The 24079-nt window shown below is 45.1% G+C and overlaps 1 protein-coding gene across 9 annotated transcripts in view; it reads right to left on the reverse strand.

The window, feature by feature from the left end:
• zfhx3b (zinc finger homeobox 3b) overlaps positions 1 to 24079 on the reverse strand; it is a 344728-nt gene that overhangs the window by 83573 nt on the left and 237076 nt on the right. For all 9 annotated transcript variants that reach the window (XM_084357811.1, XM_084357810.1, XM_084357812.1 and 6 more), the window contains 3 exons: positions 7363 to 9876; positions 6622 to 7201; positions 3173 to 3669 (listed from right to left, as the gene is read on the reverse strand). In XM_084357811.1, coding sequence (XP_084213937.1) covers positions 3173 to 3669; positions 6622 to 7201; positions 7363 to 9840 — 3555 coding nt within the window. In that variant the 5' untranslated portion in view covers positions 9841 to 9876. The remainder of the gene's footprint in view (positions 1 to 3172; positions 3670 to 6621; positions 7202 to 7362; positions 9877 to 24079) is intronic.

The following is a 24079-nucleotide window of genomic DNA, read 5'->3' on the forward strand; positions in this document are numbered from 1 at the left end:
AAGGTAGCCAGCTAACCCACCGGGCTCCTCCCCTTTCCCCCAACCCTTGACTGGAAGCTGAGGCCTGTGGCTGGGCCTGCTCAGGCCCCACCCATTCTGTCTGGCCAGGGCAGCCAGGGCCTGGGAGCTGGATTAGTTCCACTCATCTCACCTCCACACTAACACACAGCCAAGCCTTTAGGCCTACTGCTCCTGGTATAAGGGATATCATATTCACATATTATGAATGTGGCTGACTGTAAAATGAGAATAGAAGCTTTTCTTTCAAGATGAAGAAAGATTCTCAGGGGAGGACTACGTCTTCTTAAAACATGCAAACTAAACTAACGTTCGGTTTATCTGGATTCTGCCACCAAAACCATCTGTTTGTGTTTAGGAGTGACCATTCTCACAGCAGATGGGTGACCATCATGCTGTCATCGGTGCCACTTCAAAACCCTCTGGTCCATGGGAAACAGAGAAGGTGAAAGTTAGCCTCAGAGCACAGGAGTGCGTTGGCAGAAAACGAAGCCCTCAGAGTAGGTATCTTTCAACTGAGCTCATAAGGGAAGACAGCATCACCCCCCACTGTGTGGTGGTCCATGCGGTTAGGATGACTAGCTGGATCTTTCTGTGGTCTTTTGGAACATTCCAATACATGGGGTGGTGGGGGTGATATTTTTAGAAAGCCCTAATATGGGCCGCATACCACAGACTCTCAAATTATCCCATCCAGCTTAGCCCTCAGTTTAAACCTTCCTTTTTAATTCCAGTAATTACAGGCTCCAATTTATATGGAGCTGTGCACACAAAGGGCCTGTTTAATGCAAACCAGTTTGATTTGGGTGAAGTGTCCCAAGCATCTCCCACATCTTACAGTCTGTTTATGCTGACTTGATGATTTATTTTCTCCCCAAAAAGGTTAAAAATGGTGCTTTTTGCATCAGATTTCTTTGGGGAGGAATAAATGAATGGTGATTTTCCCTTTTTTCTGTCTTTGCATAATATACCAAGTTGGGTTTACAGGCTTGCGGACCACTGTGGGTTTCTACCCGTCAGTATCTCCACCAGGACAGTAAATCCAACATGGTATGAAGACTGTGACATTGTCAAGTGAGGAGCCAGTGCTGCCAAGAAGCCTCACAACCATGTACTTGTTGTCTGCTAATCATATGTGAGTCGTAAAATACTGCAATGATTTATGTCAGTGACTGAACATTGCTGTTTTTGAGCAGTGTCTGAGATGAGGACTGCAGTGGTCTCGGGATGAGAGAGCAGGTAATTTCTGGACAAATGCACACGCTCTTACTCAGAAGATCAATTGGTTTTAAGAAATATGGAGCCATCTTAAGAGGCTTAAGTCATAAAAAATGATCATGCCTGGATGTGTTGTACATATTTAATCCCCCACAGCCTGAGCAGCACTATGACATATGTCTCTTCTCTCTTAAAAAATCCTGTGCAGAAAAAGAGACAGAGGAGAACAAAATCTGCTTCTCTTTTTGCCTTTTGGGCTCACAGAAAAGTGGAAAGCACAAAGAGAATGTAATATAAACTGTACCCTATCCTGCGAGACAAAGCAAATCTTCCTCCAAAGGTGTGAGGATGAGACAGAGTATGCCAGAGCCTTTCTATTTTGGTCTAATGTGAGACTGTCATTGGAATGTGGGCCAGTACGTCTAGCAGCTAAGGTCAGGAGTGGATGACCATGAGCTGGGAAAGCATACGGTTATATTGCTTTTCTGCTGTCTCACAACTGACTCAACACATATGCAGATTATGTTGCATATTTTCATTTGTACGCATCTATAAATATCCTGTCCATCTGAAAATGTTCCTGCGGTAACCATAGACTGGCAAGCCGAAAAACACATTCTCTCCTCAATACCTCCTGTGTCCCCTGGCCCCTTTAATGGCCACACTAGGAACCCTGTATCACACCTTCCCCTTTCACAAAACACTGAAAATTGATTTCTCTCTTTACTGTTATTTCAGCACAAGACTTTGCGGACAGGAAGCGTGTCTGCCGTGCCAGTGGTTCTGAGGAACCATTCATAATGTTGGATTATTTTCAAATAGACAGCCTTTTTGAGGGGCATTAAATGGACCACTTTGAAACAACATGCTGGAAGTAGTGCATTTCTCACATGCCTTTCCAAAAGGGGTCATGCTGCAATACACTAAGATACCAATACAAAAGTGTCAAGTAATAGAATTGTTTAAATACTTTTTTCCTGTTTACTTTTTAAGAGTCAAACACTTGACAGTGGAGTGGACTTATTATAAATAAAGGCCACATCTACTAGAAGACATGACAGTGTTGTATGTTAGATTCTGTTGGTGTGTATGTAGTGTAGGCTTTCAGCGAGCATGTGTCTTGTTGTCTGTGTTGTATGTGTGTGTCTGCGTGCACAGCTATGCCAGTTTGGGTTAAGCGCAGAGTGGCCGAAGCCGCAGACACACAGGATAGGTACCTAAGTGGAATCAGGCCTGTTAGATTTATGGCCATTTGTTCGGAGAGTGTTCATCCATTGGCTATTATGGAATGATTAGAGGAGAAGGTGAAGCTCCAAGTCCAGCAAAAATCAATACGGCTGTCGAGAACGATTCAGCCTTTCCCGCTCCGAGGAGTATTAGCACCAAACCTCTGTCTCCTCACACTTCTTCATTCGTCTCCAAGTGATTCACCCCTAAGCCTCCGAACCAGCTTCACCTGCCATGTTCTTCTCATGGCAGCCATGTGGCCCTGCTTCTATATGACCGCCGGGAAGACAAGAGTTACACTGCAAAGCTATCATTCATGCCTTGGGAGAGCAGCTAGTTCAGCGATGTGGGCAGCACTAGAACATTTACTGTGTCTCGTGGAGGAGTATCAAGTTAGCAGGGAGAGGATCAAGGACACATTTTGCCATTTGCGTAAAAGTTCAATTGGATAATAAATACTATGAAACATGACACAAACATCTGCTTCTCCTGGTCTAATTATAACACCTGAATTGCGCAATGACATAGACAGCATTAATATATTGCATGTTGGCTATTTTGGAGCATTAAAAAGTCTACATTTGGTTATAAATATCTCTGCTGCACATAGGATGCCTTTCCACCCAGTTATGTGTATGAAAATTGTGATAAACGGCCGTGACAAGGTGACAAGTGCAGGGTGTGATAAAGAAGTTGGAGGACCACTAACCTTGTAGAGTTTGAGGCTAGCTTCGTGGCGTGAATTTACAGTGTGCATCCTCAGCTTCTCCAGGCTGTTAGTGTAGTAGTCACAGGCATTGCACTTCAGGTGCACTGGATTGCCAATGGCCACACATTTCAGGCGCCATTCATTGCCTTTGCCCCCCTCTTTGATGTGGGCCACAAGCTGGTACTTTTGCACGTGTTTGTCTGTCTTGCAGTGCAGCTGGAAGTTGGCCTTGAGCTGAGTGGTGTAGTGGCACAACTTGCACTGGTGAGAGTCACCAACCACAGCGCGCCATTCCTCCTCCGGAAGGCTACGTTCAGCTCCCATATGCATGCCAAGCACATCCAGGTTGTCAGTGGTGAAGCGGTTGCACACGGCGCACTGAAAGAGCTTGAGAGAGGGGTCGCTGGTTTGCGATAGACTTTCTCCCAGGGTCATCAGTTCTTCGGACACCAACTGGCCACCGCCCAGCCGCACATCCATAGGGATCTCCCCACCTACTAGAATGAGAGCACAAAGACAGACAAAAAGAAAGAGGAAAAGGGTACAGAAGTATTTAGATGGTTGCGTACATTTATCATTATTTTGGACATATTTAAAGCTTACAGTCTAAATTAGTAGTTCAGTTTTCAAAGGTCTGAAACGCTCGGTAATTTACTTTGGGATGTGTACATCATTCTTTGAGGTAATGAGCACAGTTTTTTCCAAAGGAAGCCATAGTTTTTGCCCCTGTCATCATTAATAAAATCTCAGGTAATGCAAAGCTTTTCAACTTTGAAAAAAACACACTCTGTTTTTTGGTATGATATTACATGGAGGATTATGTATGAATGTATTTATGGGCCTATAGCAATCCTTGCTTTGAGCCGAGGAAGAAGAAAGCCTGGACTTTTCCATGGAGACCAAAACCTCACATTACACATATTCCTGTTTGGGCTGGTGCACTTTGATGGCCTGTCTGTAAATAAACTCCAGAGGCCGTGAGCTCCACAGAAAAAAGCAAGTTATTTTACCATTACTGAAGAACTAAGGAGTTCCCAAGCAGACATTACAGTAAATCAAATCCATCGCCCTTGTTCAGTGAATAATAATATAAAAAAACACTTCTCTGCTTGGATTCTTCGGCTTCTTTCTCTCCAGATTGCCTCTAAATCAATATGGACACCTAAGAGATTAATTCTTCTTGGTACTGAGTTTAAACGATGGAGAAGGAGAAAAAAAAAACACGGCAAGCACATATCCTATGACACCAAGCAGAGAACTTATGTCTATACAGCCTGACTTTAAAAATGAATACTAAAAAAAAATGAGGTAAGAGCAGCAAGAGGTTTTTTTTTTTGGTTTTTTTTCTTTTGCTTGCTGATCTTTAATCTCACTGCCCAGACTGAGCATGCAGGCTTGACCCTGCCTGGCTTTACACTAAATTAATTCCAGCAGCTCCTTATTATTTATTGCTGCAGTATGCAGCCTGCTCTTGGACTTTTCTCCATTACCTGAGTTTTTATAGCCAGGAGAGGGAGACCTTTGAGAAGCCCCCTGAAATCACTCACAGACCCAGCTCCCCCAGTCATGGCTCCTTACGCTCTCTGTCTCTTACAAACACACAGATGCACACGTATGCCCAATCGCTATAACAGTCCTGAATTTTCCTGCACCTTACATTTCTCATCTCTACCTGGCTCTCATGCTCCATTACTATGCAGATTCAACTATTTACCATAGACCAGGATCCTGTTCCTCACTAGGTTTTGGACCATTGGACCAAGAATCTGATTTGCAGCTTTGTATCTGTTTATACATAGATTATTTTACATACGGTATATACAGTATGTCAACTCATATCCATATTTATACAAAGATAGAGTGCTAATTCGAGGTATTTCAGACACCAAAAGTCTGAGTCTTTGCACATTACCACTTTTTTTATTCCATTTCCAAGCTAATGTTTGAAGGAGAATAGCTGTCTTACTTTTGTTCTGTGCTGTTTCACAGTGTACGAAAGACAACAATTCCAGCACAAATAGCTCAAAGTCACATCCCCCAGCCTTCTTTTTAACACTCTCGCACTCCATCTCATATCTTCCTTTCACTACAGTAGCTGAGTCTTAGGAACGAGGATTACCAAGAGGCTGAGATCATGTGAGGTCAACATTTGTTATCTATCTCTTTGGCAATACACTCAAAAGTCAAAAATCCACAGTGAGAGCATGAAAGAACACCTCTGACTTTAGTTGCTTGGTCTGAGAGTTTCTTGTGATGGCAGATTCTCTCAAGAGATTTACTGAGCCCTATGTATCATTCTGCAGAGTTAATATCAGAGTGTTTGTGTTCGATGGCTTTAAGAGTTCCTCAAAGTGTGACCAAGGATGACACCACCGTAGTTTATGGGCCCAGACTGTGTCATCACTGCCTCCCTTGTAACATGCTTATTACAACTCACCTCACAGGAAAATGAACCAGATGGCAGAAGAGGGGAAAAAAAGAATTAGTCACAGCAATCAATTCTTGTTTGTGTCTTTGAACTGGCGACAGTTGGAGACAAGTCTGTACAAACTGTGGGGTTGTAACTGGCACACCAAACACTCTGCTATGCTGCTGAATTACCCATGCTGAGCCCTCTAACCTCCCTTCTTTGACCAAGATAAAATTTATAGCTGCAATTACAAAGTTGGAAAAAAATGGAGAGCTCCAGTGGTGAAGTTCAGCAGCAGCTTGGGAATAATGACATTAAAAAAGGCTGAGGCTGGCTGCCTGAGCGGGACGGCAGGGAGAGGAGAACAGAGACGTTTGGCCTTCTAACTCACCTGCTGTGAGCGAAATACGGTATCACAAAGTGAACTTCAGAATTAAGTCAAAATTACATCAACACAGTGTCACTCAACTGACTGTATGAGAGGAAAATTACCTCTGGGCTTCTGCATGCTACTTGGCACATTTATAGCCATACATGTGTAGATTAAACTAATTGGCAGACTGGTCTTGTGCACTGGAAGGTTTTACTATTGATGTGAGATAAAGGCATTGAGCGTTGGCCTTACTGTCATGAAGACATCATGGATAAGGTCTGAGGTAAGCCTCCCAGTAAACTTGTCTCAAATGGATCATCTTTCTTTTACCTCTATATTTCAGTGACACTCTCACTCTTGTAGAATAAGAGAATGATGTCAGGTTTACCAGGGCAGGCATACCTGAGGGCATGAGAAAGACAGACAGCCGCCAAAACTTAAAGGGGTGACATACCTCATATACATAGCCAAGGAGAAGGGCAATATGTGGATTTTCCTGCTCATAATTTTGTGTGTTGTTAACCCAACAAAAAAATGAGATGAATGACATTAATGTTCTGCATTCATCTAAATTAATGAATCAGGATTCAACATCAAGTCGAGTCCACATGAAAGAAATATCAATGTATTGAACTAGGGTATTTCTAAGGGTAAAATGGAGCTCACCAAGTGCAGGGGCCAGGGCAGCCATGTTGGGATCCAGATGAAGGCTCCCCATCAGGAACTGGGCCTCAGCTCCAGCTGGGTCAATCTTGAGGCCTGGTGGAAGGCTCATGTTCTGGGTCAGGTAGTATTGGTAGAGCTCAGCCTCCGAGGGCGAAGGCATGGCTCCCAAGCCAAGACGGCCATGCTGCATCTGAGTCACATTCTGCTGGAGAAGCATCATGTTGTGCATGTGCTTCTCGCTGGTCATGTGGATACGCAGGTTCCGTGCCACATTGGTCTCGTAGTCACACACCTCACACCGCCAAGTAGGTTTGCTCTTCGGCTTGGTCGGGGAGGGGGCGCCACACGGTCCAGCCATATGGGTGGTGGACTGTGTGGGATGGTGGTGGGGAGGGTGATGGCTACTGGCCTGGGTCACTGAGGGGACAGCCACCACTCCTCCTGGGGTATGTCCAAACACCTGGTCCTGTGCAGAGGGAATGGAGCCTCCATTCTGCAGCGTCTGCATGTTGTTCAGGTGCTTGTCCGACTGCATGTGGATGCTTAGGTTGCCCTTTGTAGTGGTCGAGTAGTTACATACCTAAAAAATAAAGAACATTTCTCTTCAACTGCAATAAAGTGAAATGTACATTTAAATAACTGGTTTACACCTTAAATAACAATCAATATCAACAAATCAACAACGGAAAAGCAACTTCAATTGCAACTCTTTATGAGCATCGTCACATTTCTGATACATACCTCACACCGGAAGGGCTTGTATCCGCAGGTATAGCTTTCTCCACGCGCCAGACGAGGGTGGCTCTGACCACTGGTGCAGTACATACAGGTGCCTCCGGAGTCTGGGTGCTTCTCTTTCATGTGGGCCTCCAACGTCTGCTGGTATTTGTAATGCCAGTTGCATTTGGGACACTTGAGTGTCTTGCATGAGTTGCGTGAGTGCATCATGGTCATGTGACCACCCAAGGAGCGTGAGGAACCCAGGACGGTGTCACATTTAGGGCATTCTACCCCACTTCCTCCGCTGCCACCAGGCCCATGGTTCTGTGAACATTCGCCCATCCCCGTTATGTCACAAGAGCCCCCTGGGAGGGGGTGGGAGTGGCTATGAGATGAAGGGTGGAGGTGATGATGATGGTGGTGCATGTGGTGATGGTGCAGAAGGGCTCCATTTTCCTCCTCTCCCTCTGCTGGGCAATCATTTGGTTCTGGAGCTGTGGCACTATCTCGATTGGCACTTTCATCAGCAGCAGCATTGAAGGACAGAGGTGATGAGGAAGTGCCAGCAGTGTCATCCTCGCTCCCTCTGACGGCAGCTGCCGCCATTGCCATTGGAGCAGTGGGCCCCTGGCAGTTAAAGCTCAGAGGGAGCTCTGAGGTCCTCACCCCACCATCTGAAGCCGAACCCTCTTTTCTGACAGAGGAGGAAATGGAAGCAGGGGCTTTGCTGTTGAGTGTGGAACTTACTGCAGAGGTGCAGGCAGAAGGCTGGAGAGCGCTACTAGGCATTAATAAAGGAGATTTGGAAATGCTTTGGTTTGAGACAGCTGGTTCCCCGGCTTCACCCCCGCCGCTGCTACTGTTACCACCACAGGCCGCTGCAGTGCTTTCTGCCTCCACCTCGTCTTCCTCCTCCCCTAACAATTCCTCTTCTTCTTCCGAGCCCCCAATCTGGCTCGATAGGTGCGCTTTGCTTTCATGTCCATCAGTATGCCCATCCTCTCCCTTGCATGCCAACTCTTTCCCAGCAGGCTCCTCTGTTCTCCCTCCCTGTTTGGGCAGGGCACTGGAGTCTTTGGCAGAGCCTGGGGATGAGGTAAGAGTGGATGCTTTGGGAATGCTTAGCCCTCCAAGAGAGAGGACTGAGCTCAGTGGGTTTTGTTGCTGCTGCTGTTGCTGGAGGCCAGAGTCAGAGTCTTTGTTCAGGAGGTTCTCGCCGCCCCCGCTGCTGCTTCCAGGCTCCAGATGGACACCACTAAATGTGCCATAGAAGCTCTGGCCAGAGTTCATGGGGAGCAGGGTAGGTGGCAGAGGAGTGCTCTTAGTTTTTGGTTCCAGGAAACTGATGAGGGGCTCTTTGTCCTTCCCAATGCCCTGGATGATGGCAGATGCATGCTTGTCCCCTAGCAGCTGCCGCTCGTCCTCACACAGTGTCATGCGGTGATCATGGACGGCATGAGTGGCAAAGGAGCGGGCATAGCCAAAGGACAGCTTGCAGAGAAAACACATGAGTATGGGCTTACCCTTGCCATATAGGGCTAGCCCATCAAATTTGGAGAAATCCACGTTGTTGGGAACATCTTTGGATACACAGGACTTCTTGGCAGACCCATCGCTGTTCAGGTAATCCTTGTTGCTTTTGTGCCGCACATCGAAGACACGGAAACTGTGCAGGACAGGGCTGAGGCCTGCCATGGTTGAGGTATTGGGGAAACCTTGGTCTGAATTGCCAAACCACTTCCCGAAGGAGGAGGCTATGTGGAACGTGTTGATGATCTGAGGGTAGACCGAGGATGAAGTCCCAGCAGGTTCCCCCAGTTTTCCCCCACTGGTGAGAGAGTTTGTGGGGAGCAGGCCGGGTACCACGCCCCCACCACTTTGGATCAACTGACTGATGCTCTCTACGATGTATGCTGAGCCATCTGGCTGGTAGACTATCTCTCCAGCCAGGTTCTCCACATCACTACTCTCCTCTTCCTCTTCCTCCTCTCCTTCCTCACTCCCACTCTCAGGTGCTCCCTGCTGTCGTGTGGGCTGATGTCGCAGAAGAGTGGGCATGCCCCCTCCTCCTGAAGCCATCGGCACCCCAGGAAAGGGTTGAAGACTTGGGAAACAGCTGTCAATCTCCATTTCATCTAAGTCCTCGGATTCTTCCTCTTCTCCACAGCTCACTCCCTCTTGCTCTTCTTCCTCAGGACCCTCTCTTCTAGGATGCAGCTGGCCTGTTGCAGAGCTGTCACGATGGGCCTGGGGTGATGTCTGTTTTGGCTGCTGCTGCTGGGACTGTAGTTCTCTCACCCCGTCATGAGGTGCACTGGGGTTTTGGGGCTGAGCAGGATAGGGAGCAGGAAGAGACAGGGGGTCCAGGGAAGGGGCCTGGTTGGTGCAAGGGACCTGTGAGCTAGAGTGATCGTTCCAGGGCTGTGGTGGTTGCTGCTGCTGGGAGGAGCCGAGCCCATCGTCTGTCCCAGAAACCACAGGAGACTCACAGCTGTCCATGCTGATGCCTACATGAGGCGTTCATCGCATCCAGGCCTGCAGAGACACAAATTGGAGAATAAAAGGTTATTTTTGTATTTAGGATACATTAGCACACACAACTCTTCATTTACCACACCAATGTTGGAAACATAAGTATCTATATATTCTAAAATATGAACATTTCTCTAAGATACAGAAAATATGAAGGAGACACTGTATAGGAACCTTAAAAGAAGAAAATCAAATGTATGGCGCATTGGGTGAGAAGCAAAAGTCTGGGATATAATTGGAAAAATGACACCATGCTCATTACGCTAGATTAGGTACTTAAACACAATACCTGAGACAGGCACTAATAAGCCGTCCATGATTCATCTTCCTGCCATATGAGGAAGGTACCATCTTTTATCTTCACCTTCCAAACAACACCCCTAATCTTATATTCTGCAAATCCTACATCCGTTTTTAATTAACTTGCAGTCAGAAAAAAGGAGAAACAGGCTAACTTAATGGATCAAATAGATTCCTTGTGAGATAATTAGACACTGAGAAGCCACCCATCAGCACATTGTACATTTACATAACTCGAAGAAGAGGAGAAAAACTCCATCTAAAAAAAGCAATTCGTATCAGTATCGCAATTATCACTCCATCTTCAAATTGTGTACATATAAGAAGAGTAAGATAAATGTGCAATACTGATATAGATGTGTATGAACTCTAACAAGAGCAATAAAAGGCAGTATTTTCGATGAGCCCAAAATACATAAGCTGGGTTGGGACTTCACTGCAGCTGTGTTTAGATCCTGCATCCAATAACCTCTCCGCTCAGCCTGGTTTCAAACACTCCAGCCATCCTCCGCCTCTGAAATAATAAATGGGAGCTGAGCTTTCGGGAGCTGGCCATGCCCCGAGCATCTGAGAGGCCCAACACAGGCTGCAATTTAGAGCACAGAAGAGATAAAATGATAGCGCAAGATACTGCTGAGCTAATAATTTTATTAAAGGGATGCAGCCAACATTGATTAAAGGGGGCAATCGGGCTGAAACCAATAACTCTGGGCTGCCCTTTAACCCACCAGTACTGAATATTACATGAGCAAAGTTTCCCGGCACCAAGCTCACTGCCATGTCCCAGTTGATTAGCACATCCACTGCTTGCAGTTGATTTATTTACTTATTTACTTAGGGATGCAAATTTCAGCTGTGATCAGAATGGAGTCTACCCCCACACCCGAACATATTAACCACTGAGGGAGAGGAGAGATTGATAATGTCTGTCTGCCTCTTCATGAATGTCTGATGAAGCTTGCCTCTCACACAACGTACCTGGGACCTTACAGGCCTGTATGCACTCATACTACACAAATAATGACTTCCATTTAAAGGATGTGCTTTTGCATTTGGACTTGAGAATGAACAATAACAGGCCAGAGGAGCAAACTGTGGGCAATGAAAAACAATGAACAATGAAAAAGAAGCATTGTAATGATAAAGCAACAATTTTGATTATGAAAATTCAAAATTTGACTGCAAAGATGATGTAGATGTTATTGTGTCCGTATGACCGGATTTGTTTACACACTATAGAAGCTAACCCCGATGACCCTTTCCTTGCTTTGCATATAAAATGAAAGATATTAGACTGGCTGGCTTATTAACAAGATTGCTTTATACAGCCAGACATGATTTAGAGATGGCTGCCATATTGAGTGAGGGGATACTAGCCCTACTGGTCTGTATTTATTATCTGCTCCATTAATAAGAGGCTATGAGCTCAACAGCCATTTCACACAAATGGACTGAGGGCAGCGAGAGTAATGCGAGAAAAAAAATATGCCACATGTCAAACAGACAGTGATTCTTCAAACTAAAAGCACGTGGACAAACTGCACAAAATTAAACAAAGAAAAAAGAACTGCCTCATAGGAAAAAGTCTCCTGTCTGAGCACGGAGTGTTTCACACCTTGTTCCTGTAATCTATCCCATCAGCCCCTCCTCCAGATTCCACTGCCTGTCTCGACCAGGCCTGGGAACAATGGGCACACATGCAACACTAGTAGTTAAAATTGTTGGTTAAAATGACCTCTAAATTTCCCTACTCTCATCTTTGCATAGTCTTGAGCCTGAACAGAGTGGCTACTGTGTACTGTAGTGAGGATATGTACCCATCCATTCCCATTACTGCTGTAAGATACCTGAAGCAATTAGCAGCAGACAGGATAACACGATGACTCTTGATCAGTGCTGGAGCTCTGAGCCAGCTTGGTGTGTCCACTGCTTACAGAAAACAGGATTGTCCTTTAAAATCAAGATGGTGTAATTCAATAACCTGCAGTGGTTACTGATGAGCAATGGGATTGTCTGGAGTCGGCAAGTCGCAGATGGGCCTACTGATATAACGCTGTTTGTCTCTCGGAGGGCTGCCTGGCTCAGTGACACCTGTTTAAGGCAGGAAAAGCTTTAATCTCTGGGAGGCACTAAACAAGTCCGGGAGACAGACAAAGAGACGCGGTCGAAGACGAGGGGAAGTGGAGGAGGCCGGTGTCTCGGTGTGCTGACTTTGTTAATAACCACAACTCAAAATGATAGAGCAGCCCACTAAATGTGACTACTGCTGAGTGGCATCATGTAAGGTTATATACTGTAAATTGTAGAAAAGTTGTAATTTCTTTTGAATACTGGCACGAGGGCTGATAGCACAAAACAAGTGATCCTGCCATGGCCTCTGCCCTTGTGTTGTATCGCAACTTTGAATGTGGGCTCACTGAGTTGACAATAAGCAGGCTGTATGCAGCCAAAACAAGCCTTAGCTGACAATAAGAGATAATCAGAGGGAAGAAAAGGCTGGATTCCTGGGCTGATCTGAGGGAGAGCATGCCGATGCACAGATCCTGACTGTAGAACTCACACTCCTGCTGCCACCTGCCTTCAAAGGCCTTCTGCCAGAGTCCCCCTGCTCTCTTTTCTTGGACAAAAATTTAAAAAGTTATACTCCTCTTCCACCACCCTAACAAAGCAGATAAGGTTGAACTGTGTGAAAAGGCCTCAGTGCTAATGAACACTGTCAGAGAGTGGGTCTGGATGTCATTTGGAAGGGATGGAAAATGAGATAAGTTTTAAGTTATGGGTCCTTTCATTAGGTGGGATTTACCGGCCAACTGAGGGAGGAATTAAAGGCTAAGGAACCATCTGATTATAAGCATGCTTGATCACCTGCCTGAAGGCCTGGCCTTGCCTCCAGAGGACCGTGCTCTCCAGGGTTTCCTGAGGGAATTAGCTCTGAGTCAGCCCTAACTGTGAATACTGCTGGGCTATGGGCGGGATGCAGCCCTGACCCTTACTCCTACACGCAGACACGTCAGCAGTGAGGGGAACACCTCCTTAAAATGGAAAAACACGGTTTCTTAACACGCCTAGAGGACCCCTAACAATACACCAGATGTGATTTTCAATTGTCCCTCAGTGATGTTGCCTGTCTCTGTCTGGTCTCTGAGCCATCACAGAGCCTGGCCAGCCACCGCAGGGTAAGGGGCGCTTATTGGAAAATCAATGGCGTGAACGCTAAGCAAGTTACAGGAAGATGTGGGAAGGAAGGGTTCTTATTGATAAAGCAGGGGAAGGCCTTTGATGTTGCACTAGGGACATGCTCATTGATGGGGGAACCATTGTAGTCCTCAGGCAGAGTGAGGCGCGGGTTTATCTCCTAGGTTTGTTCCAATTAATCACCAATAAAGGCGTGCATGCATTGCACTCTAAAACATAAGTCCATTTTAATGCCAGACACGGCTTAGTAAATTCTGGTTTTAACACTGTGCTCTTACAAAGGAATTTACATTTCTCCTACGCTGCACTGCAAGTGTCTCTTTCTACCTTTCTCTACCGTCTATTCTCTCAGAAACCAACTGTAGCCTATAGCTAATACAACAGCCTGGTACTCAACTCAGGAATAACCATGCTACATGCGAGCGTGCAAGTGTGGTCCTAAACTGGCAGACTGGTGTCACAAAATGATTTATTGTCCAATATCAGAAATAAATGAGATTATGAAATTATAAACTAGAATGGCACTCAGTGGTTTGTATACTTCCGCCAAGGCTCAACAGTCCATCTGAATTTGGTCAAGCCTGATCCAATATCAAATAAAACATATTTAAATCTGCTAGATATGGATCTGCACCAAATTGCACTCACTCATAGATGACAGTCACCTAAATGCGCTACAGATCAAGATCCTTGCCGAGAAATGTATGGAAACGTTGAAAACATCCTATCTTGCGATATTAAGAGAAAGTGAGAAAAAATTCCTGGCTCTGTACCTTTGTCCAGATCAACACCAAAAGTTAATGGAGTGTATTCTGTGCGGAGACCCATCCACCATCCAAGTTTCCGTTCTGAAGTTTTTGTGTCAGCGTGCTGACAAACCAACCAACCAACCAACAAAGGGACATAAGCGAAAACAACTCCTTTGCAGAGGTAATAATACACTCTTACTCACAAAAAACGTAATACTAAATCAACTATTTCACTTTATATAATTAATAAACAGTGAATCTCAAAGGGAAAAAATAATATCCTCTTCCAGTGTCCAAGATTTCTATGACAGGGACACTGTTGTGGAGTCGTGAGCCAAAAAAGTTTGTCAACCAAGGCTATAGACAATACACCATTATAATTACATTAGGTACATGGACTTCTTGTTCTCTTTGATCCCCAACACTGTAAATCAGACAATTATCCATCCTCAGCATTGTTGTTTATTGTGTGCTGCAAATATTCTGTCTACTATTCTGCTAATGCAGACATAAGGCTGCTCCAGTATTGCTCCAACTGCAGGAGGCAAAAAGTCACCTCAGGTCGATGGCACTCAGCCTGTAAACAGGGCTTCCCGTAAAATCAATGATCTTCAGTAGGAGCTATCAGTCTGTGGAACAGAAATAGCCGTGGCTGTGTTGAGTCTGAGGCGGGGAAGAACAGTACTGTGTGTTTACATGAGTGTGTGTGAGTACAGAGGAAGGGGCCGGTCACTGGCATGTCTGGGAGTATTTCTCAGAGATAGCAGGACTGAGACATGCAGCTTCTGTCATGTTCAGACCTAGACGCATTAGAGACAAGACTTCAGCTCACAGGTTTCATTAATGCTGTTTTGTATGTGTGCTTTATGCATCAAACTAGTCGTGGAAAAGATATATCAATTACAGCTAAAATAATCTTTGCTGATTACAATATGAGCAATCTCAAATACCCAGGAGGCAATGTGCTGATTGCTTTAGTTTTACAGCACTCAATTTTCGTTACCATTTTGCACTAGCAATACTGGCCAGAAAAGGCTAAATTGATTTGTTTGTAGTATCAATTGCCTCCTTTGTTAACAGACTTGAAATAGAACCTTGAAAATGATTTTACCCTTTACGCAACACCGTCAAATTCTGCTAATCCATTCCACGTTGCAGAACAGAAGAAAAGTGATTTAAGACAAAGCAGCAGTGAGATGACACAGTGCACAATTGTATGTGACTCATACATAGGCCAGTCTGATTAAATGATCTGATCGGAGCTCAGCTAACTTCCAAAACCCTCCAGAGGGGATTTACGCATGGCGCTGGAGTGTTTCCTCAGTTTTGGAGGGTGTGATAGAAACAGCGTGCTGGTGTAATTAGAAGTAGTTAATTAGCTGCGGGTTAATTACTGGGTTCTGCAGAGTGTTGGTGAAAGACCTGGTGGGGTGGCAAAGCAAAGGGAAGCAGCGAACACACAGCAGGAAGCTCCCAGTCTCCCGCCAATTAGCAGCCAGCATGGGGGGGCTTCTGTGGTACACTACGAGTACAAATGTGAGAAGGCTCATATCATTTCACTCATACCTCACGACAGAGGAAGCAGACAGATTACATTCTTTTTACATATGCATGCTGTTTTCCGGCTGTTTTTGTAAAGAAATAAACACGTTTACCAAAATGTTGCAATGACATTTTACAGCCTGACTCCAAAAACAAAATGACAACCAGATATCTGAAGAAGCTTAAAATTAAAACAGATCAGTGACTATTTTAATTCAAACAAAAGGTAACCTCTCATTACAGCGCCCACGAGCTATCTTTCTTCATTTACAAACCAAACTGAAAGACTGCACTGTATTTTTTTTTCCTGTTATGTCCCGTGTGGTTTGTTTAGAAAGCTTTGTAATTTATAAGAGCATTAATTATCCTTGGAATTAAGGTATTGATGTATAATCAGAAAGGGGCTATCAGGCGCAAGCTAACATTCGCCCCCAGGCAACCAAGTGCACAGAGCACACACGGTATACACTCGTTCACAGCGGGGAGTCTGTAAAATTGCAAGACAGATAGAGAGAGAGAGTGAGAGAAAGAGAGAGATAACTTCCAGCTGTGTCTTTCAAATACTTATCAGATTAGTTAGATACACATCCCACATTTCTACTCAATTTTAGACCAACAGACATGGATATTGAATGATTCGTAACAGTCTGACATGGAACCTCACATCCTTTAGCATGCAGTGCTGACTTTCCCATAGCATGGAATGCAGAAAGGCTGAGAGAACACAGATACTTTGTACCCTGGTCTGTCTGGCACTAATCAATCAGAAAACAACACACTGATCATGATGCTTGGGAAGATTTCTGAGTGAAAAGCCCAGAAATACATTTGCAGATACACAGGACGTGCAACTGTTTTTCTTATGTGTTTGCAGGTTAGCAGGAAAGAAAGATTAAGAACATGAACTGGAGATATAAAGCTATAGAGAAACAGACAGCTACAGACACATGTCCAATGAAAGGTCAGGGACAGGGGGGAAATGTGCTGATCAAAGTCTTTGAGCCCCAGGACCTTCATTTCTACTAATTATCAAATCTGCCCCTATTTATATCTGCGGGAAGCAGACGTTCTCTCAAGGGAGGATGGAAGTGAAATCTGCTAACTACAGTGCTTTCAGAGCCTCTGTTTGCACTCTCTCCATTTCATTTGTTCTATAGTCACAGGATGAGGGTGGAAGAGGGAGGTTAAGAGAACCGATGACCACAACTTATTTGGGATTGTTGTTGTTATTAAAGTAAAGGACAGAATGTACAGGGTGCATGTTGCTGACTGCAATGTTGACCAAATTTGACAAATAGAATCAAATTTACTTTTTGGAGGCAGGAAACTCATTTATGTCGTTCTAGAAAGCCTAAAAGGCAAGATCACACATATACATACGCACATACACACCTTCCCCGCAGCGCTGCAGTTAAGGCGAGCCAACCACAAACACAGCTGTTAAAATGATCAATATCATTGAAATATTAAACCTTAAGAAGCCGCATTATTGATTGGGGGCCCAATGATAAAACGGTTTATTATCACAATTGTTGGGCTTTATGTAAATGTTTTGGAAAGACCATCAGCTGTCCAGCGACCATGGGCCGGAGCTAAATATGATCCCCAACTACACACACACACACACACTCCACACCCCAATCCCCGCTCAGCTCCGCTCTCTTTCCCTACCTTCCAAAACCAGAGGAATTGCAGGGATCGAGGGCGAACAGGGAGATGTCATTACCACTACTTCTACTTCCATTAAGGATAGCTGACACTGATCAGCATACCAAGCCCCTGTTGACAGAGAGACGGGAGAAGAGGGGATCTGGGCCCCCAGAAAAAACATGGTAGCTCTGGGATGTGGTCTAAGGGATCTCCAGCAGTCATGACAGCAAACAGGAGCATACTGTGGAACAGGATTCAGGCTCCATGCAGGGATCATGCCCTGACAGACAGATAGGGGACATGGATAACATGTCTATAATCCTGGGCCTTTCTGTGTAATCTGGAAAACAAATACCTTAGTAATGACCCAGTCCTGCACCTGGTAAAACACAGGGCTCACTGGCACCTGGAATTAGACAAGTATCCACTGCAGAGCATTCTTAAAGGGACACACTCCTTTAGCAAAACACCAAGGGGAGTTTTAGTAGACACCAACAAATGCATCAATGCTGTTTTTTCTGAGAAAAAAAATGTCTACGGGATTGGACGACAGAGCAAATAGAAAACAACTAATCTATAATGTGGTTAAGACGTTTCAGCTAGGACGCCCTTTGAGGTGCACGCCGTGGTATGAGGGGATGAGTGAAGTCACACAGAGGCTCAGCAGTGCAACAGTAAGGCAGTGCCACAAGCCTGAGGGTTAGGCCCAGTGTTCGGTTAAGTGTCTGAACCTGAGTAGGGTGATAAGATCCCTTTTAGAAGGCATGCGAAGGCCAAATGACCAGGAAACCTGAGAAATGTGGGTGAAAGCTGTCTCGGGTGAGAGCAGAGATGTGGAAAGTCATGCAGTGTTATGTGTGGAAAATGGAACTTACTATCTCTGTTACGGACCTCATACTGAGGATAGGTGCAGTCCAACACACACATAGACTTGCGTGTGCACATATCCAGACACACACACACACACACACATGCACAGAGAGCAGGGATTAGAGGGTGTCCCAGTGAAACCATTCTGTGGAAATTATTTCTTCACAGAAAAAAAAGCATGAAAGCCAATGGTGACCTGGCCTCTAATTCTAGAGTAGGATATCCTGGATAAATAATTAGAGGGTTCCTTTGAAGACCCTGCGCAGCCGAACCGTTCACTCCCCACTTCACATTTGCTAAAGTCATTAATGACAAAGATTTAGAAAGGAAAAGCGAAAATCTTTCTGGTACACAAATACTTTTTTTTTTTTATGAGGCCTGGCCCAAATTCCTCTCTGCTTAGCTGAAGCCCTTATCCTGGGAAAGAACTGCACCCGTTTTAAACAATAAACCTCGGGGGAAAAGTGTTTTCTATTGCCCCTTCCCTCGCTGAATTATGAGAGTTAATAAAGTTAAAGGAATAATGTGCCCTGTTTTTTCAAAGAGGAAGTGAGCAAGAAATGTTGAGACACTGGATGTCAAAAGAAGCAGGAAAAATAAAGCAAAGAGAGACAATAGTCTCAAAATCTGAAAACAAAGACTGTTTTATATTTGAGAATGACAAAAGCAGTGTGATAGTGAGCCTGCTGTGAATACTGAAAGGATCCCTACCTTAATGGACATGACTGACTTATACATTGCTATTCTTGTGCCACAGTGGCACACATTTCCAGTTCGTGCTCACACTTACTCACAGCATGTGCCACTTCTACAATGAGTTGTATCATTCACTGGAAATAACCATGAGGGAGTCTGACAGCTGGAATTACATTTATCACATTCAGATTACTCTCATTCCCAAAGAAGGAAAAATACAATCACTGAATGTATTTTAGATTCCACTGCTGGAACATCTCAGTGAAATTCACTGAGACAAAAAAAGAAACATTAACGTGTCTTCAGGAAGAGAAGCCCACTGAGCGCTAGTTTACATGCCAATGGGAAGCCTAATCTTTACACTGGCAGTTTATAAACAGAACGCTCATAAATCAGATCTTGATGCAATCGTCATCTTAAAAGGAGAGCGGAGCTTGCCCTACAGTTTACAAGGACAGATTCCAAGGCAAACCTTGGAAGGTGACGTGCATTCCTTCTGAGCAGAGCAGTGATGAGGAACTGTCAACAGAGGAAAAGGGAAGAAAAACAAAAAGAAAACAACTTGTTAAGTGTATAACAAGGTGGCCTGGAGGGCAATGCTGAAAGACACCTCAGCACTTGACTCTGAAGTATGCTACGGAACATCAAACGGCATTTCTGTAGCTACGTTGAGCACTGACAGAGCCGACCACGGCGTTCAGAGACCCATGTGTGAGGAAAAACACAACAGTTTGGCAGGAAATAAAGAGGTAAAATGTGACTAAAAGACAACCGTTCCTCCTGCAGTGGTAATCAGAAGTATTCTATGCACTTAATCGGAGCTCTGCTCTGAGCCACAGACCTCCAGGGAGAACTGTCTGACATGAGGCAAAGCTGCTGCCATCAAACTACAGAACGGAAACAGAATAAGCCCATTCTTAAATACAATGAATCAGTTCCTATTAGATAACGGTACCCCCTTGCATTGTACAGCTAGGAGGTGTCGAGAGATTGGGCCTGGGTGGCAAGCATGGCCCTGTGCAAGAAGTCACTTTGCTGCACAGCAGCTGAAAGAAAATCAACAAATACATGACAATTAAAGCTGTTGGCAGCTCGGAGCTTACACCAAAACTTGGCACGGTGATGCTTACAAGTGTCCAAGCACTTTGATCTTGGGGAACAGATGCCCATGAGCTTGAAACACATTCAAAAAATCCTATCTATATGGGTAGGGGGAAAATGGAGTGGAAACAGACAAATGAGAGGCAGTGAGAAGCAAAAACTGGCATGATATTTTAAGAAACGGGGAGCGTGTTAATAAGTTCCCCTTCCTCCTCTCCTCTCCTGGCCTGGTCTGAGTGTTGTGACAGCTACAGTGCTGTGGAGCTATATTTGAGAAAGACCAGCCTCCTGCCCCTCATCTCAACACACACACACACTGCAGCCCTTGTTCATCTGCCTTAATGAAATGGCCACATGCCTCCTCTCATCCTCGAGCTGCTTGCACACTGTAGCACCTGGTGGATATAAATCAGCCCCACTGAGCTGTATTTGGGAAGTGAGGCATTAAGCATGACATGGGCTGTCAAAGTTCAGATCGCACCGACCGCAACATCTAGTTGAACCGCTGCAGAACAGACCCGAGACCAAGAAGCAGGCCTACCATCGGCCTCTTATCTTCAGCCTAGCAGCTCTGCATGACATGACTGCCACATCTGGGCCCCAGCTGGGCAGCCTGCTGAGCACAGCGTAGCACAACTTAGGCTAGGTAGGGGAACCTTGGTACACCCACGCTACACAAATTCACGGCAACACTCCATTTTAACAGGGATCAACAGCCTCAAAACAGTTTTAAATGGGTGTCGTTTGCTGCCATTTATCTTTGGGCTTTCTTATCTGCGAGCTGTGGGGGCTTGTGGGTATTATTACAGTTTTTAAGTGGTGCAGGTTCTATTTCTGACAAGCAGATAAAAGTAGCTGAGTGCATGTGTGCTTCGTGAGCGTACTGTATGTATGTGTGTGTATGTGTGAGTGGAATTTCAGTCACGTGAGCACGAGGTCTGAAGGTCGAACACTGCAAGAGAACCCACACATTCCTCAGAGGACAGGCACACATCTTTAGTGCATGAGCATGTGTGAGCATGTGCGCTGACTTGGATGCATGCATGTGTAAGCATATTAAACTAGCCATAGATCCAGTCCTCCGCCACCCCACCAGTCCACTCAAGAGCTTTCTTCTTGAATATTAAATACATTCTCACCCTGAGCTTTACATGTATGGGATGAGTCCTCAGATATACAAGACACAGGGGGGAAGGCAGAGCATTCAAAGAGAAATTTCAATGAAAAACAGAGAGAAAAGGGACAAAGGGAGCTAAAGAGTGAGGATAAAGAGTTATCATCTGCTAGGGATTTGGTCGTGGGCTTTCACAGACAGGGATGGTATGATGTCTAGAAGTCACAATGAAGATCTGCGGTGGAGCGGGGGGTTGAGTGAAAAGCACCGAGAACAGAACGAAGGAAAAGAGGACGCAGTGAAAGAAGCCCAGGTTCAACTCAGCCCTACTGTAATTTACATTGCTGGGTAATTAGCTTCAGGATCAGGGGCTCAAGCCAACGACAGATGCCTCTCGCGGGGAAAAAGCAAGCATGTGAAGCGGAGCACAGCATTACTTTTATGACACATAACATCCATTGATTCGGTCTGTCAGAGGGAGCATGTGTCAAGGGCATAAAAACTGCTATGTGTACTGTACAGAATACAGAAAAATCAATTCATGGATTTAAGGTTATCTTTGGCAGAGGTGAGTAAAGTAACAGAAGACCTGATTCCAAATGTGGGAGAGAGGAGGAGACCCTGCAACTGACATCTGCTGGATGGTTGCAGTGAAGACTTTGTTTGGAACTGTATAACACTTGTCTACATTGTTTACCCTTTACTCAGTGCACCCTTGTACACATATGCATATGCATACATACACTATTACATCAGAATTAAGGACTTCAGAGGCAGATGACAGGAATGACAACAGGAAGTATGTTTAGAGAGAAGCAGGAAAAATGTGGCCACATACAAATATTGGTAAAACACTTTTGCATAATGTCCACATAATACTAATACACTGACAAAAATAAAACCCATCAGGTGATCACCGCCAGGAAATAAACCTCACTCAGCGGCAGAAGATTCAGCACTGCCTAGTGGTCCTTGAGAACTGCACATTTAAAACACATTTAATTAATGATGTCATTGTTTTGACATTGAAAGAGCATGCCAGCAAACGAGATAAACAAGATCCTGCTCTGGGAAGAGTGTTATCAGAATACTAGAGGAAACAGAGAGCTGGAAGATCACAGCCAAAGCACTTTGAATCCTAACCCTGGGCCCTTATGTAGCTCCAAGACAAGGGAACATTTTACACACAGCACTGAGCTGCTATGCTCTGCACCACGCTGTGTGTGGTAATATGGTCATATGTATGCATGTGAGACTAAATAACAGCCAGATACAGTAACATATTGTGAATGAATTCTTGCTATGGAGCAGCGAGTTTCCACTCAGGCTGCTATGCCAGTGTACTGGGCATAGCTAAGAGTCTTTACACATGCCAACTAGAACTGGGAAAGAAGCCATGAGGCTAAGAGCACACACACACACACACACACACACACACACACACACACACACACACACACACCATCACATACCACAGACCAAAACAAAGCATAACAAAACATAAGACAACAATAAAGAAATACCCACTGACTCATGTGTATACATGCACAAACTTGCTTATCCACATTTGCCCTCACCTCTCTGAACATACACACAGGAAAAAAAAAAAAAACATGTTAGCAAGGAGGTGAGAATTAGAGCAGGGCCAACTGGTTCACCCTGAAAGTTCAAGTCGAGTGCCACTACAAATTACAAGCTGACAGCTTCAATGATCCCCACTATGCGGTTCATACAATGCATGTGCATGTTGGAGTTTGCCAAGGCAACTGCCTCCAGACAGCTGTTCAGGTTGACATGCACATACCTCATACATGTCAACCATTATCTCCTCCAAAAAAGACAAAAAAAAACGAATATCAGTATATAATCCTCGAGACAAACTGACCAGCAACCTCCCTTGTGTTGTCAACCATAGGACCCTCTGCCCTATCTCTAACAGATGCCCCCAAATTTGAGCTGCGAGGAGGGAGAGTGATGGGGGGCAGTGTAAAACGAGAGGGTGACTAATTGGTTCATAACCTGTAATTGGGGAGATGTAATTGGAGTGGACTCGCAGATGCCAGGTGCACCTTCAGGAGGTGGGGCAGCGGTTTGCCCTTTGACTGGCAATAAGGGCATGTGTGTGTGTGGGGGTGTTTCTGTGTGTGTGCGGGTGCGTGCAAGGTGCTAGGATTAGATGTGGGGGGGGGGGAACAACACATGTAAAGCGAGGGCCCCCCAAAGAATATAGTGTAGGTGTGGCGTGTGCCTGTTAGGGCCTTAAAACCACATGAAAGCTCACGTATTGAAAGCCTGTCACAACAGAGCACAGCCACGCCCAACTGCACCAGGCACATATATATGAATACGTACACTCAAACAATGTGTACTCACACAACAGCTTCATGTCCCTGGCAATTTTTTATTTCAATCCGCTTTTGGGAGTAAGAAATGTGCAGCTCAACATTTTCTCATGGTTCACATGGTGGGTCAATGTGATCAATGTGCTCATGGACCACCTCGCCAATACTACACCTCTCCCAATCAATGTAATGGGGGGTGAGTGTTAATTGGGACAGAGTAAGAGGGAGGGCGGATGATGGAGTGAGATGCGGTTTTTTTTTTTTTTCTTTTTTTGCAGAAGCATCACAAATGCTGTACAGGGTCTTAATGAAAGCTGCTTAATGTTGACAGCGCGCTTGTTTAATCGCTTGGTTAAGAAATGTTTCTGTGCAACAAAAAGAAGCTGGTGGATGGTGTGTGTTGAGGTGGTAGCAGGAGAGAGGGGGGGGGGTATTCTGTAGGAACATCTGTTTGTCCTGCCCATCAACATATGATTATCGGTAATTAGCCACAGCGCCTGCAGTTGCATGGGTGCGGCCATGCATTCCCCTCTTTGGGCAGGTATGTAGGGAGCACCCATAAAACACACTTCCTACCTCTTGTCTCCTGCTGCCAGCCCCCTACCTTCCTCATGAGTCACACTCCAGTCTGTAAGTAGGCCTCACTA

Source organism: Pagrus pagrus, assembly GCF_965226575.1.
Source record: "Pagrus pagrus genome assembly, chromosome: 1".
In the NCBI taxonomy this organism is placed as follows: domain Eukaryota; kingdom Metazoa; phylum Chordata; class Actinopteri; order Spariformes; family Sparidae; genus Pagrus; species Pagrus pagrus.